The following is a 17,354-nucleotide window of genomic DNA, read 5'->3' on the forward strand; positions in this document are numbered from 1 at the left end:
TAAGTCTTCCCAGGTTTTTCTGAAATTATCCTAGTTGTCATTTCTTATTGACAATAATATTCCATCACAATCATATACCACAACTTGTCCAGCCATTCTCCAGTTGATGGGAATCCCCTCTTTTTGTAGTGGCAAAGAATTAGAAATTGAGAAATTGAGAATTAGAAATTTTTGTTCATATAGGTCTTTTCTTTTTCTTTGATCTCTTTAGGGTACAGACCTAGTTGTGGTTTTACTGAGTCAAAGGATATGCCCAGTTTTATAGTTCTTTGGGCATAGTTCTAAATTGCTCTCCAGAATGGTTGAATCAGTTTACCACTTTACCAATAATGTGTTAGTGTCCCATTTTTCAATATCCTCTCCAGGATCTGTCATTCCCCCCCCCCCACCCTTTTTTTGTCATATTAACTAATCAGATAGGTATGAGTTGATAGCTCAGAGATGTTTTAATTTGTATTTCTCTGGTGATTTAGAGCACTTTATCATATGACTACAGGTAGCTTTGATTTCTTCTGAAAACTGCCATTCATTTCTTTTGCCCATTTGTCAACTGGGGAATGACCTGTATTCTTATACATTTGAGTCAATTGTCTACATATTTGAGAAATGAGGCCTTTATCAGAGAAACTAGAAGTAAAATCCTCTCCCTTCATTTTCTGTTTTCCTTCTAATCTTGACTGCATTTGTCTTGTTTGTGCAAAATCTTTTAAATTTAATATAATCAAAATTATCCATTTTATATCTCATAATGCCATTTATCTCTTGTTTGGTCATAAGTTCTTCCCTTATCCGTAAGTCTGACAAGTGAACTACTGGATGTTACCCTAATTGCTTATGATATCGCTCTTCTGTTTTTTTGTTTTTGTTAAAAGAGATGGCTTGGAGTATAGAAGAGGTGAAAGAGAGATATTTGGAAATTAATTAAAGACAAAAGATATACATTTTAAAAAAGACATAATTCAAGATGAGTTATTCACGGTCGGCATTTCCATTTTGTCTTATAGCAGCTCTTTTAGTGGTGGCAAAGAACTGAAATTTGTGGAGATGTCCATCAATTAGAGAATGACTGAACAAGTTGTTGTATATAATGTGATGGAATATTATTATGCTGTAAGAAATAATGAGTAGGTTGCTCTCAGAAAAACCTGGAAAGACTTACATGAACTGCTACAAAGTGAAATGAGCAGAATCTGAAGAATATTGTATGTAGTAGCGGCAATATTATATGATGATCAACTGTGAATGACTTAGATATTTTCAGGAATGAAATGATCCAAGACAATTTTTGAAGGACTTTTGATGAAAAATGCTATCCATCTGTAGAGAAAGAACTGATGGAGTCTGAATTCAGATCAAAGCATACTTTTTCTTTATTTTCCTTTCTTTCTTTTTTTTTTGGTTTGTGTTTTCTTTCACAACATGACTGACATAGGAGTATATTTTGCATGACTGCACATGCATAACCTATAACCAAATTTCTTAGCTGCTCGGTGGGGAGGGGGGTGGAGAAGAAGGGTAGGAGAGAATTTGGAACTCAAAAATTTTTAAAAATTAATGTTAAAATTGTTTTTACATACAATTGAGGGGAAAATATTAAATTATATAATGGGCCCTTTAAAAAATAAAATTTCCAAAACACAAAAAATTATAATTTGGATAGTCTGAGCACAGTTAATAGCTATCACAGTATTTCTCCCTCTTTCTCTTTTTATATAATGTTAAATATCCCTAGAAGTTGTCCATGATTTTTTTTCATTTGCAATAACTTAGATTCATATACAAAGCTAAATGACCTGCAAAGGAATAGACAGTGAGTGCATATTAAAATATAATGGAATATGAAAGTAATTTTTAATGAAGCCTCAAGTCATAAAAAGTGCCCTTTCAAATCTAAAATTAAACTAAAATAGACAGGAAAAGGTGGTAGCAGATTGCAAATGGGCTAAATTAACTTGTAATTAATATAAAAAGGTGAGACTACAAAGGAACCCTAACTCCAACTCTCACCACTAGAATCTCTATTAAGATAAACATCTCAGCTAATGATTTTTGTATATTAGTGTCTAATCCCACTGTTCCCTAACACATTTCATACCATTTAAAATAATGATATTTTAAAAATCATTGATACTCTCGGAGCAATTTTGCATTTTGCAAATTAGAAGAAAAAATCTTAAATGGATAGGTTTACCTAGTTGGCAAAATCACCAAATTTTCATAGTCTCAGAGTTGGAAGGGACTTTAGGTAGAGGTTGGATAGTATAACTATCACTTGAAACATAGAGGGTTTCTGTTAAATTTCTGATAAGTGATTGTTTAACTTCTGTTTAAAGACCTGGTGATGAACCGAGTATCTTCCAAGGAAATCAGTTCTATTTTTGCAGAGTTCTTGAGCTAAAATCTGCCTCCCCCTTATATCAAATTTCTATTTCCCCACAAAAATATGGCACCCAGAGCTGGACATAATGTTGTAGATACAGTCTTATCAGAGGACTGCACAGTGAAATTATCCCATCACTCATTTTGGACACTTCTATGAATGCTGCCTCATTGGCTTTGCAAACATTAAAGAACCATACAGTTGTAAGTTCTTCTTATTATTATATGCCCCCCTGAAATCTAGTTATATTATGTCTGTAAAGCTTCCCTGATCTAGCTGTTTGGCAATGCTGTTAAAAAAAATGTGGTTGATTTGGCATGATCAGTTCTTGATGAAACCAAGCTTGCTTGTAGTGATCACTGCTTCCCTTTCTAAGTGCTGATCAACTACCCCTTTAATTGTCTACTCAAGTGTTTCCTCAGTAATTAAAATGCCTAATGTCTTTTGGTTTTCATATTAATTATATCTGAGATGGTTTCAAAGGTTACCTTTGTCCAACTGAAAGGAGATCTCTACTACATTCTGTCCTTGGCCTTGTGTTTTTAAATGTTTTTATCAATGACAAATGTAGACATTTCACAAAACCATTTATAACCTAAAGCTTAATTGCATTTGTGAAATATATTTCCCTATTCCCAGGTCCTGGTCAGATGCACCATCTCAATTTGAAAACTCTTGTATTCGTGTCAGTTCTTTGTTCATTTATATCTGCTCAGACATGTTATTTCTAATGACATTGGCATTTTTTGAGCTCAACTCTTCTTTCTCTAAACAGTCCTGTCCAAACTTTATCACTAAACTTATCAGCCTATTCTTTACTGTATTCAAATTCTAGGGCACACGTATTTACATTTTATTAGAAGAAGGCATGGCATATCCACTAATGTTTCCTGATTCTCTGCATCAGTAATGTCAAACTCAAATAGAAATGAGATGCCACTAACCTGGACATAAGGATCCCTGTGGACCACATATTGACTTAGTCTGAAAATGTACTATTTCTTGTGTTTTTATTTATTTTGTTAAATATCTCCCAATTCCACATCAACTCAGTTCAGGTCATACTTGGGAGTGTTGTAGGTCCTGTGCAGCCCTCAGCTGTGCGTCTGACACCTCTGCTCTACATGAATGAATGCAAATAAAACTGCAGTGGTGGAGAAAGTACATAATCAGTGAGACAATGGATACATTGAAGCATTGATAAATACAAGACTAACAGTCTTGAGAAGGACCCTGTGAACCCCAATTTATTCAGATTTGTTCTCTAGTAAGATCTGAAGTTTCTAAAGCATTTTACAAAGTGCTTTCACCATCATCTTATTGGATCCTTACAATACCCCTGGGAAATAGGGAAGATGTGCTTATGTGCTTTCTCTGGGAAAACTTAGGCTTAAGTAGGTTCAAAGACATGTCCATGGCAAACCAGTCAGTCAGCAGAAGGGTTTGGACTACAATTCAAGTGTTCGGACTTTTCTGCCATTTTCTCTTTCCACTATATCCTATTGCCTCCCCAGGCAATAGGCCTGTTTGTTCTAAAGAATTACATGACAAAATTCAGAAATTTTTAAAGACATTCCCTGTAGTAAGATAAGACCAAACAAGGAAGTGGTCATAGCCTGATACAGTGAAAATAACAACAACAACGACAGATTTAGAGTCAGAGAAGCTGGATTCATATCTCAGGCTCTGATAATTCCTACTTGGGTAATATTGAACAATTTCCTTACCTATAAAATGAAGTGGTTGAACTCACCTCTAAGAGCCCCTTTCAGCTCTAATTTAGTGATCATCTTAGAATATTACTGTACATATTTAACATGGATTTAATATGCTTTCATTTAAGTAATGGAAATCTAGTAATCCTAGATTAATATAAGTATGTCTTCAAAGATGATTGGAATTTAAATAAAAAAAGCGGATAGAGATTTGAAGGTCCCAATATTGCATTTTCTTATAAAGCAGTGTGTTGTAAAGCACAGACATTGAATTGAGAGCCATCAATACTGAGTTCCAGTCCCTGTTACGCTACTGACCAGATAGGTGACTCTGGGAAAGTCACTTCGTCTGTTTAACCCACAGTTCCTCCATCTGTGAATTAGGTGACCTCAAAATACCTTTTCTGGCTAAATAGTCTATCATCCCATGATCATAGCATGTGGGGAAAACACACAAATTAGTGTGTGAGATTCTAGGGGAAAAAAGAAATGTGATAGAAGAAGAAAAGGTAGATATATGGGGATATAGTTGAAATATAGATTTTTTTTAAAAAAGGTCTGAAGATATTATCTATGGTTTTAAGCCTCTAGTGTTTATTATAATTTTTATTTTTCTCTATTATACTTTTGAGAAATCATGTCTGGTTTCTTTCAGGTGTTCTGGGATTTCTTTAAGCTCTTGGCGGTCAAAGGACAATAGATACTGCTGTTCTTAGTCATGGTTACAGTAGGTATAAAATGGTGAGGAGAAATAAATCTCCCATATATCATGGCCTTTCCTTTGTATGAACTTCTCAGCTTTCTGTAAAGAGCTAAAAGGACCAACTGGCAAGTGTGAAACATCTCTATATTATTTGGAAATATCACCTTGGCAGCACTTCTCTCCAGAAGTATGAAGGATTAGAAGTTGTGTACTCTGAATCCCAGTTTGGGATTCTTAAAAAAGAGTGAACATGAATGGAAAAGTTCAACTGCCTTGTCATCAGAGCTGCCATCCTTTCACTTTGTCTTACCTGGAACAGCCAGCCATCTATGTCATCTGACTTTCAATCATAACTACCCAAGTTCCTTGGGTGAGTTAATTTATTCATCCTTGGAACTCTCTGTCCCAGGGGGGTTAAGCTGTCCTGAATGGTGAGTGAGTGTTAACTCACTCACCCCTCTGTATCTCACTGGCCTAGACCATGCATCTCATCCTTTCCAGGAAATCTGGGGTCTACTCTAACATTTTGCCATCTGCTCTGCCCCTTTGATGGGAGATAAGGGTCAGTGTAGATGTATTGGAGACACTTTTAACAATGGGTAATCGAAAGGTGGGTGAGATGTGTGATTCATTTTTCCAGCTTCTTATTGGTTGCTTACATACACCTTGGGGCCTGATTTTTGGAGACCATTAGACTCATACTCAGCAGATATCTGGGTTCAAATCCTGCCTATGAACCTCTCTTGATGTGTAATCCTGGACAAATCACTTTTGCTCTCTCAGTCTCAGTTTCCTGGGGACAGAAATACCTATAAAATGTGGCAGAGTTGTTATGAGGATCAAATGATCGTATGTAAACTTCTTACAGATCTTAGAACACTCTAAATATTGGCTATTCTTATTCATTGCAAAATGCTTAAGGGAGAGAAATCTTATTTGAACTCCCTTGTAATGCGCTAGCTATTTGGGTGATGCTTAGGGCCACAATATATCTACGTTCAGATAACATTGACTCTACATTACTCTTTAGATGTAATTTAAAATTGTATCAAAAGTGATCTGTCAGAAGACATTTGAGTTACACAACTCCTTTCCCTTTTGCATTTTCAAAACATTGTAGCACTTATTTGCCTCATACCTTAAGAGAAAAAACAAAACAAAACAAACAAACAAAAACAAACAAACAAACAAAAAAACCCCCTCTTGATCGCTTCTTAGCCAGGCACTACTTTTCCAAACAAGGCACTAAAGCTGTGAAACAATCTAGTCCTAATCCTGACCATATTCCTAAGGAAAGACATGGGCTTAAGTATGTCAAATGGTTGCGCATTCTTCATCAATGTTGTCCTGAAATTCTCCAGTGTTGGAATGTGAAACTGTTAAAGTGGCTGTCTGATGGCCTCTTGTCCTCCTTATAGATAAAAACCCCAACTCATTCCATTTTTAGCTTTCACTGTATTTCTCACTCTCGACAGAAATGCTGGCAAGCATCTTATAAACAGAAATAGCACAAAGCCAATTCTCTCAGTTCAAACAAGAAAATTGAATTTCTCTGTGCTCTGGAAAGAACTCCCCAGTCCCTCCTTCCCATGTGCAATGATGATCCCACCAGATCTGGCAACTGATAGCTCAATTAAAATAGCCATGTGGAACACAAAACCTATTTCATTTAAATAATTTCTTATTTCCATATTTGAAAACTTTAAGGTATATAATTTATGCAAAGCATTTCCTTTGTTAAGTGAAAAAGGCTTTGTCCATAAAACTCAAAAGATATAATAGATTTAATTTAACTTACGCTTAGTTCTTTTTTTAGGCTTAATAACAATTCTGTCACATTATTATAGCTATAATCTGAAAGAAATACAGAGGGTTTTATACTGATTCAAGGCCCATCCATACTCACTTCTCATAAGAATAATATCCATCCACACAGTGACTCTTCTACATTTTCAAACAATGTACATTATACCCTTTTAAGTGGTCAGCTATTCTTGATTGTTACCATGCAGGCTCTATATCTCTGTTTTCCTCTGGGGACTTGAAAAATTTTTTCCTCTTTTAAACAGACAGAATTCATATGCTAAAATAAACACAATTATACTTGAAAAACTATAACCAGAAATATTGTCCTTTTTATCTCTACTGTATCAATAAATGTTCCAGAGTCTCCTTAGCCCTCTTAAAATTTCAAAAATAAAATCTCCCAAAGGCATATAGTTAGCAAATTAAAAACGATGTTTTCTGAAAGGTAGGACTGGTTATTTATTGTCTTTTGTTTACAGGGTTTATAACCCAAATGTTTTATGTACTCACGGATGCACAGTTTTCGGACTTGTCTTCCACAAAGCCGATTTGGCACGGGGTCCTCTGGTTCTGTAGCCAGTAGTCCGTTGATTCCAGTAGACTGTTACTGCAAAGGACCTGTTAGAACAGAGAAACCTTTCTTTAAAGCTTTTTCTGCTAAGCTTTTCCTTTTAACAAGCATCAAGGACTGACAGGAGCTTTCTTCTCAAGGACCTATAAGTGTTTTCCTTCTAGAGCATCAGCAGGTTTCCTGGATATTAGCAAAAATCTGCTGCAGCATATCATTACCAGCATGAGCAAAAGAATCAGCCATACTCTGTTTCATTTGGGGGTATGCTAATGGGGGTGTTCTTTCTCATAAACTCCAATACTTCTACTGATGATCTGCCATCGAGAGGGTGTACCACGTGGAGGATGGCTTGATTGGCAACTCAGAGAAGCCTTCATTTCACGATCTCCCCTTTCATGTTTTTCATTGCAAAATAAGTGTCTTTGTCTAACATCATTTCTGAAAATCATATTATAGTAAAAACCAATCAACAGTCATTCAACAAGTATTTATCAAATGCCTTGTCTCTGTCAGGCACTGTGCAAAGTGCTGGCAATACAAAGATGACAGAAAAATCCCCCCAAAAACCCCAAAACCAAAACCCTTAAAGAGGTTACTTTTGATCAAGGAACATAAAATATACAAATATAAACACATATAAAATAAATACATAAATAAAATATAATTTTAGGGAAAGTCACTAGCAATTAGCAGGAGTTTTTACCCCAGGGGTCAGTGAACTTAAAAATATATTTTGATAGCTATATTTCAATATAATTAATTTCTTATGTAGTACCATGCATTTTATTTTACGAATTTAAAATCACTGTTCTAAGAAAGGGCTCATAGTCTCTACCAGGCTCACTGCCAAAGGGGTCCATGACATAAGGAAGGCTAAAAATCTCTGTGGACCCAGAATCAGAACAGGCCTCATGGAGCAGGTGACACAAGCAGAGATTTGAAGACAACTAGGTTTTTTAAGAGGGAAAAGTGAGGAAGGAGAGCCTGCCACCTGAGGGGGACACATAGAGAGGAGGTAGAGGGGGCTGTGGGAGAGGAAGAGCAAGAAGGCCAGAATGAATCAAAGTCAAATAATATTTAATAAGACTGGAAAGGCAGCTTGAAGTCAGGCTGGGAAAGGCTTTAAGTGCCAAACAGAGGCATTTGTATTTGACCCTAAATGTAATGAAAAAACAGTGAAGTTTATTGAGTAAAAGCCTCAGGGGAAATAGTTTTTTAGGTATAGCTTTGCTAAAGTGCCCTAGATACTATATCAAATGAAGGCCAAATTTGTCAAAAAATGAACAAAAACAGAAAAATAATAACGGCTTTTTCCATGTATAAACCAGGTGTAAATTTTTTTCAGGGGTATAACCCTTTTAGCCAATTCCTTTCCAGTACATCTGTATAGGTAGAGTAGATGGAGTAGATGGAGTGCCAGGCCTGGACTCAGGAAGACTCATCTTCCTGAGTTCAAATCCGGCTTCAGACACATATAAGCTGTGTGACCCTGGACAAGTCATTTAATCCTGTTTGCCTTAATTTCCTTGTGTATAAAACGAGCAAGAGAAGGAATTGGCAAACCACTCCAGTATCTTTGCTAAAAAAGAAAAAAAAACAAAAAACCCCAAATGGAGTCACAGAGAATCAGACACGACTGAAAAATGACTGAAAGAAGGAATCAGTAAACTTAAGATAATAACACTTTTCAAATTCTTTGTTATAGAGGCCTTGGTCACTGAATGTTACAGCTGGAAGCAACGCAAGAGATCACCTAGTCCAATGTTGTCATAGTTGTTTTTTTTTTTTAATAGATGAAGAAACAGGAAAACAGAAGATTTTATGCCTGGGCTAACAAATATGCTTTGATTATGCTGTCTCAGAAGAACATTTTAGGTAGCATGAAGATGCTTCTGCTGTCTTGTCTAGTAAATTATTAGATAAATGTTATACGAGATTTGTATGGCTGCAAAAATGGCTTGATGTTTGACCTCAGTGTAAAAGCACAACCAATTCAATCAGTTTCATTAATGTACCTGAAAAAAATGTCTCTGCAGCCAGAGAGATTTCTACTTCTTCTTTTTTTTTAAACCAAAACAAATTTATTTTTGCATTAGTCCTATTAGTTGCATGTATACACGGTGTGCTTTTGGTCTGGCTGAACACTGCTCTGGCCTAAGTTAGAATGCACACTGTCTGATTTAGCTGAGTCATATTTTTATTTTTAAACCCTTTCCCCCAGAGTACATGTTTATCATTACTAGAGATGACATATCTTTCTGATTTTTTGTTGGGCAGCACAAACAGATACTTTTGTTTTTTACAAAGGCACAAGAAATGAGGTACTAAATAATTTCTTTTCCTTGGTCTAGGCCTATGATTGTAGCACAATGGATAGAGGGCTAGGCTTGAAGCCTGGAAGACTTGGAATCCAATCCCCACCTCTGATGCTTAGCTGTGTGGAACCTCTGTGAACTTATTTCTTCAAATGCAAAATGGAGATCTTCATGCTTGTAGTACCTACATCACAGGTTGGTTGTGAGGCTCAACTCAGACAAGCATGCAAGGTGCTTTGGAAACTTTAAAGCAATAGATGAATGTCAGTTATGATTATTAGTAGTAATTGTACAGGGATCTCCTGGTGTGGAAATGCGCTCCACAGGTACAGATTGGCAATTCATTTTTCATTTATAGTCTTTTCCAACCTGGGGTTAGCATGGGACACCCAAAACTCCACAGTGCAGTGGGAACCATATTAACATTCAATTGGAAAATGTTTAATAAAACAAATAAAATATAATACATAGATAATGTTTATATATGGTTTTCTAAATAAAAATGTGGCCTATGGGGATCCATTTCCAGTTTGATACCACTGGTCTGAAAGGGTTGCCTGGGGTGCTGAGGGGTTAACTAAATTTCCCTTGGTGACATGGTTAATTAAGTGTCAGAAACTGGACTTAGATACCAGGTCTTCCTGATTCCAAGTATAACCTTCTGACCACTGGCCATCTTGCCTCTCCTATAAAGTCATTCCAACAGAATAAGAGGTTCCCATAGGGTATAGGCAGGGTGCAGCCACACCATCAGGAGCAAGTGTTACCCCTGGTCCCCCTGCCTTTGGGGCCCAACATTCTATGGATACTTATATGCAGAATGCCATTTGTCCTGAAATAACTTGTCTTGAAACCAGTACCACTCTTTCTGAATGAAGAAGGCTTTAAAAATTTTCCTCCTCTAATTTAATTGTGCTTCGATTTGAACACGAAGGTAGTTAGAAGCGAAGATGAAGACAGACACAGGTTCATAAATTTAGAGCTGGCAGGGATCTCAGAGGCCATTTATTCCAAACTTCTCATTTCACAAATAAGGAAAATGACCCCCTACCCCCAGGAAGGTTATCATTTGTCCAAAGACATGGAGATAGTGAGCATCCCAGGCAGCATTTGAAGTCAGGTCTTCTGACTCCAGAATCAGCATTCTTTACACGGTTAGCACCCTGTCCATTAACCAGTTAAAGCAAAAATGATCATTTCATTATAGAAGTGTTTTTACTTCCTGTCAACAAGATGGCTGTCTGTACAAAATGGAAAATCCTTGTTGTTTTTAAATTGCATCAGTTCTATGAATGAAACTACTACCGCTTTTAAATCAGCAGTCACATGAGACATTGAACAAAATGTTGTTTCTGTTGTTCAGTCATTGAAGTCATGTTCAACTCTCCATGACTCCATTTGGGGTTTTCTTGGCCAAGATATTGTAGTGGTTTGCCATTTTCTTCTCCAGCTCATTATGCAGATAAGGAAACTGAGGCAAACAGGGTGAAGTGACTTGCCCAGGTTCACACAGTAATTAAGTGTCTGAGGCCAGATTTGAACTCAGGACGATGTGTTCCTGAACTCCAGTTCCACCACTATATCCACTGGGCCACCTAGCTGACCTTATACAAAATACTTGAATACGTAAAACTTCGGCTATGAGAAACCTCCTTAATAATTTTGTAGCATATTTCATAAAGAGAATTATGGAGAGGCACTGGGGTGTGCTTAAAAAGGACTGGGTTGGGAATTGGGGAATACATCATTTCCTTGCAACTTTTTGGCTGTATGGTCTTAGAAAGTCACTTATCCTCACCAAACCAGTTTCCTCACTAGAAGGATGAGAATAGTAATACTTTTATTAACTACCTTACAGGGTTATTGTGAAGAAGCATTTGGTAAACCTTAAAGTGCTATTATTTTTTTAAAAATTTTTTCAATTATCAAGAACTTTTTTTCCCTCCCTCCACCCATTCACTGAAAAAAGAAAGAAAGAGAAGCAAATAAATGTAGAGCCTGTATAGAGCATAGCCAAACAAAACAAATTCCCATGTTGGCCATGTCCAAAAATATATTTCTCATATTAGTCCAACAATACTTCTTCTTCATTGGCCCTCTGGAATCCTAGTTGATCGTTTGTTTTCTTAAGTCTTTCACAATTCTATTCATCCATATGTCACACTTATTCAGTCATTCCCCAATTGAAGGGTATGTAGTTTTCAGTTCTTTGTCACTACAAGAAGAACCATTAAGAATATTTAGAACATATAGGAGCTTTTCTTCTTTCCTAGCTCTCTTGGGGTATAGACTTAGTAGTGATATCACAGGGCTAAAAGGGCATAATTCCAAATTGCTTTTCACAGTCATTGGACCAATTCCAACAGTGAATCAATGTTCCCATTTTCCTGTAGGCATTTACAATTTTTCATTTCCTTTGTTTTGTCAGTTTTGCCAAACAGAACCTCAGAGTTATTTTAATTATAATTTCTATAATTATTAGTGATTTGAAGCATATTTTTATGTGACAATAGATGGCTTGGGTTTCTTCCCTTGAGACCAGCCTGTTCTATATACTTAGACTACTTATCAATTAAGGATTGGCAATTATTCTTATAGACTTGAATCAATTCCTTATATATCTTAGAAATGAGATATCTATCAAAGAAACTTGCTGCAAAGGTGTCCTCCCTTGCCCTCAATTAACTATTTCCCTCATAATATTCATTGTTCTCTTTTATTGCACCCATCAAGGATACCATCAATACTTCATTTGAAGCCTATCTTGGTATGTCGTGTTTCATATGAATTAGTAATTATAATAACAATAAAGTGCTATTTTAAAAAAGAGATAAATTATGCAGATAACATTATTCTTTCAAAAACTGCACTAAGAAAAGCATCAATAACTGTAGACCTCCATGCCCACTTTCCCAAATCTACAAAATGTTTATGAGACTAACATACAAGTATTGAGGGTATCCTTGTTGAATGTAATAAATGAACAGGTAGATTTTTAGAAATTACTTTCTATATCATACCACACCTTTACAGGCATACACTTTACATGGAGTTTCATAGAATGCATGGTTCTAGTATACTTAGTGTTTAGTAACCATAAAAAAAAGCTTTCAGTTTAACAGAACAAAATTTCTATAAGATGTCTTTCATGAGTATGTCAAAATCATGCAAAATTCCTAGAAGTAGGTGGAAACAGATAAGTAATTTTGTGCAATAATTTTCCGATTATCCATGTCAAACGAGGCATAAAATGACTTGACAATGGTGTTTATCACTGTCATAGAAGGTGGTCACACAGAGTTCAATTGGAAAATGGATTCCCCATTGACTGTGAATTCCTTCTTAAGATGCTGCTGTTTGTGGATCACATTGTGCTATTTGAATCAAGCCCCTGAATGCTGTGGTGGCTTCTCATAAGATCTATTGTATTTTGTTGTTCAGTTATTTCAGTCATGTCTGACTTTTTGTGACCCTATTTGTGGTTTTTTGGCAAAGATATTGCAGATGAGGAAACTGAGGCAAATGGGGTTAAGTGACTTGCCTTGAAGTCACACAGCTAGTAAATGTCTGAGGCTGTATTTGAACTCAGGAAGATGAGTACTCCTGATTCCATGCCCAGTGCTCTTCTCGTTTCAGTGGGATTGGTCTAACTTTGTATAGGAAAAAGCCAAACAAGTGGCTGAAGAATGCCTACTGTGTGATTGAATGATTGTTGTGTGGTAAGCACATGCATCTTGGTTAAATGCTGCATATGGAGAATGACTTGGGCCCAGCAATGCACAGGCAGAAGACAGTGGTCTGGACTGACTTTGGGAAACTATGCAGTGCTTTTAAATAGACCAAGCTCTTCCTGGAAATAAAGGTCTGTCTTTTAATATTAGTAGTCTTCTGGGGGTGGTGCCTGGCTGAGAGTTGCAGACTACTATGTCTCTGAAGCATGCTAGGTGGTTTAGTGATCAGAGCAGTGGATTTCAAAGCAGGAAAACACACTGTTTGCCCCTGGGAAAATCACTTAACTTCTCTTGACCTCCCTCAGTTTGCTCATCTGTAAAATGGGGAAGGGTTGGACAAAATGGGTTCTAAGCTCATTTTGAGCTATAAATTTGTGATCTGATGAACTTTGGGCTTGTACTTTTCTAAGGCAACATTCCCTTAAACTTTGTAGTGCACCACACAGACAAACGTACCTTTCAAGCTGCATGCAAATCTAATTTTGTATAAATAAGACTTCCTTTTTTCATTACTTTTCTGTGTGATTTCAGATAGGCTCATTTCCCATTTTTATTGTTTTTTAATTTGATTTATACTTATAATTATGTTATATAATTATATTTATCATTATTCATATTTTATTCATATTTTATTTTTAAAATTGATTTTTTTTTCAATGGGTTGTTGCTTTCTGTACTTTGGTCATATCTCTACTGGGACTAAAGATTTATAAGCAAATCCTAGAAGTACAATGGAGTGTCCTTATTGAGAGGAAGTTTCTTGAAAATTCTCTTGTAAAGATAATAACCCTTTTGTAATATAAAATATCAACCTTCTAGTTTAACTACTTCATACTGCTGTGAGTGGGTATTGGTTTTCTTATGGGTAGTTATGGTAGTTAGGTGGTGCAAAGGATAAAGTGCCAGGTCTGGAGTCAGGAAAACTCATCTTCCTGAGTTCAAGTCTGACCTCATCTAACTGGGTGACCCTAGACACTTAACCCTGATTGTCTCAGTTTCCTCATTTTAAAAATGAGTTGGAGAATGCAATGGCAAATCAGTATCTTTGCCAAGAAAACCCCAAATGGGGTGATAAAGAGTCAGACATGACTGAAAAATGATTAAACAAACATTGGTTTTCCCCCACACCAGCACATTCCCTACAGTAAACATTCAGACAAAATCAGTATAGTTGCCACATTTACTTGTCCCATTTTACTCCATTATATTTTTGAACATCCAGAAAACAATGATTCACTGGAGTTGCCTTATGGCAATAACTAATTATGTGCAGTGCAGTTACTACAAACTTAAGCAATGGGTTATGATTTCACATAGTTTCTAATAACCAGGTCACCCCTTGTCCTAATGTCCCTTCCTCCAAATAGGGTTTTTGAATTAATTTATATTTTAGCAAAAGCATATCTGATAAATGTCTTAAAAATCTAAATTCATCAAACAATGGTGATAGTGTCTTATAATTAATATCAATAGGAATAGTGATTGTTCCTCTTGGAAGCAAATTGATTATTCATGATTTAACTTTGGCTTTAAGAGGATGTTGGAGGGGCTGTCAGTCACAACTTCACTTGCCCCTTCCTGACAAAATGGAGGCTGGTTGGCAGGATTTCTGAGAATGAAGAGACTCCCAAGAATATATTCAAAGAAGAAGAGGAGGTGTCAATAGATGTTATTATCTTGATGGCTCTAATAGAGGTTGCTATACCTGCAGACAGGAACTGTCTAAAGAGTTTGTTTTCTGTCACGATTTCTTTCCATGTTTTCTGCATTTGACTTCCCTGAAGAAATGAACAAAATCAGGTTTGTGTAATGAATGAATGCTTTTCTTTTGACCCCTCCTTTAAAGAATACTGACTCCAAATAAGGCAAGGGATTCATTGTATATTAGAGCTCTTCACTCAAGTAAATTTTATTATTTATTCTTTCATTTGAATATTCTGAAGTGCTAGAAGAGATCCTCATAAGAAATGAGTTCTTTATATTTAGGATAGCACACTATTTCATTTCAAGTGTGATGTTACACAAGAGAAGGACATAAAGCATGGCAAAGATAACACTTCTAGACTTAAGCAAACAGAATACTTCTTTCAGGCAGGTAAGCTGGTTTTGTATTTACAGATTTTATTAAAAGAATAGGTTTGCATAGAATGTCTCTATTTCAGTTCTATCTATAGGTAAAAATTGATTGAGACACAACAACTTTTTGGTGACAAATTTAAGGTTGCCTCACATACTGGAAAGAATGAGTGACTGAGTGCCTTCCAAAGTACCTTACATGCAATAGGCATTTAATAAATGCTTGTTTAATTTAATTGACCTGTAGTTGAGTCATTAGTTTTGGTTCTAACATTGTCACTAACTGAGGCATTCTGGCACAAATGGCTTAATCTCTGCTTTTCAGCTTCTTCATCTTCAAAACGAGGGTGGAAGGAAACATTTATTAAGCACGTACTAAATGCCAAGTACTGTGCCAAGTTCTTTATGAATATTACCTAATATGACCTTTACACCAATCCTGAAGGTAGGTGTTATTATTGCCATCACTTTGTGGTTGAGGAAACTGAGGCAAGCAGAGGTTAAATTGCTTATCCAGGGTCACACAGCTAGTAATCATCTGAGATCACATTTGAATTCAAGTCTTCCTGATTCTAGGCCCTTTTCTCATTCCACAGCACTGCCAGCTGCCTCGAAAGTTGTATCCAATGGCTTCTAAGATTCCTTTCAACTCTACTATTCCATGATTTCACTGTTAGGCTCTTGCAGTCATCTCTTCCCACTGAAGTTATATCCAGGGAGCAAAAAGAAAAGAAAAAAAAAAGCTGTGCTTTTACCAGATTCTACTCAATTTAAATTCTGAACTTGTTCCTCAATGAATGAAATGGTATTTCAGATTGGTAGCCAAATTATAAAAGAAAACTATTTTCCTCATAATGTGGAGTGAGAGGCTGTATGGCAGAGTGGCCTCTGTTGGGAGTAGGAAGATCTGCCTCATGTTTTAGCTTTGACTCAAATTAACTTTGTGACTTTGGGTAAGTCAGTTAACCTCCCTGTGGTCCAAGCAACTCTCCAACACTTTAAGTTATAGATGGAGGGGAGTTTTTAAGCCAGATAGTTCACTAAGGAAACAAGCTTTTATGAAACACCTACTATGTGCTATGCAAATATATCTCATTTGATCCTCATAACAACTCTATGAGATAGGTGCTTTAATTATCTTAATTTTACATTTGAGGAAACTGAGGCAAATAGAGGTTAAGTGACTTGCCCAGGGTCACACAGGTAGTAAATGACTTAAGCTGCTTTGAACTCAGGTCTTCCTGACTTCACGCCCAGCACTGCATCCATTGTACCACTTAATATATATAGGATACTTCATATTTCAGTAAGAACTGCCCCTGCCCCAACTCAACATGTATTATCTGACTATTTCTTCGTGTTATCTGCCTTTCTATATATAAATACACATATTTCCATCTATCCAAACAAATGCACTAAAATGTATGCTTCAAAATAAAGGTATCATTGATCATGGTGCCAATTAATTATAATGTAGGGAGAGCTCTTTGTTAATCTTGGACAAACCATTATGATGAATAGTTCTTGCAATAAGAATAAGCACCTGAAAACATAATCATTGTGAAATTTTATGAATATAATCTCCCTGCTAAGACCAATCATTTACTGGAAAAAAAAACCTTCAAGCTTTGGATCATATACTTATTTAGTCTATTTTTAGTAGTGAATTTCACTTATGCTATATAAAATAACAACACATGCTGAGTGTTCACCTATAGGAAATTTGAGTTAATGTGGTATCTCTTCTTTAAAAAATGCTATGTGTATTATAAAGACTGAAGAACGACCCTGTAAACAGGAGGCTTTTGTAGACAGAAAACTCTATTACAGAAAGACTGTTTTGATAGAAGTAGCACAGAATTTCAGTGCTGGTTCTGCCAATATCAATAGGAATATATATTTAGTTCTTTGTATCTCTACTAGAGACAAATCCCTTCATTTTCATTCAATCCAATTTATAAATTTATCTGCTACATTTATTAATTACTTACTATATGCAAGGCACTATGCTAGGCACTGGGGATGCTTTGACCTCAAAAAGTTTGTAGTCTTTTTTC

The 17,354-nt window shown here is 36.1% G+C and overlaps 1 protein-coding gene across 2 annotated transcripts in view; it reads right to left on the minus strand.

The window, feature by feature from the left end:
• SPHKAP (SPHK1 interactor, AKAP domain containing) overlaps positions 1 to 17,354 on the minus strand; it is a 173,938-nt gene that overhangs the window by 82,169 nt on the left and 74,415 nt on the right. For both annotated transcript variants that reach the window (XM_027875705.1, XM_027875704.1), the window contains exon 3: positions 7,115 to 7,222. In XM_027875705.1, the coding sequence (XP_027731506.1) occupies positions 7,115 to 7,222 (108 nt within the window). The remainder of the gene's footprint in view (positions 1 to 7,114; positions 7,223 to 17,354) is intronic.

Source organism: Vombatus ursinus, unplaced genomic scaffold, assembly GCF_900497805.2.
Source record: "Vombatus ursinus unplaced genomic scaffold, bare-nosed wombat genome assembly UNPS02014810.1, whole genome shotgun sequence".
Classification (NCBI taxonomy): domain Eukaryota; kingdom Metazoa; phylum Chordata; class Mammalia; order Diprotodontia; family Vombatidae; genus Vombatus; species Vombatus ursinus.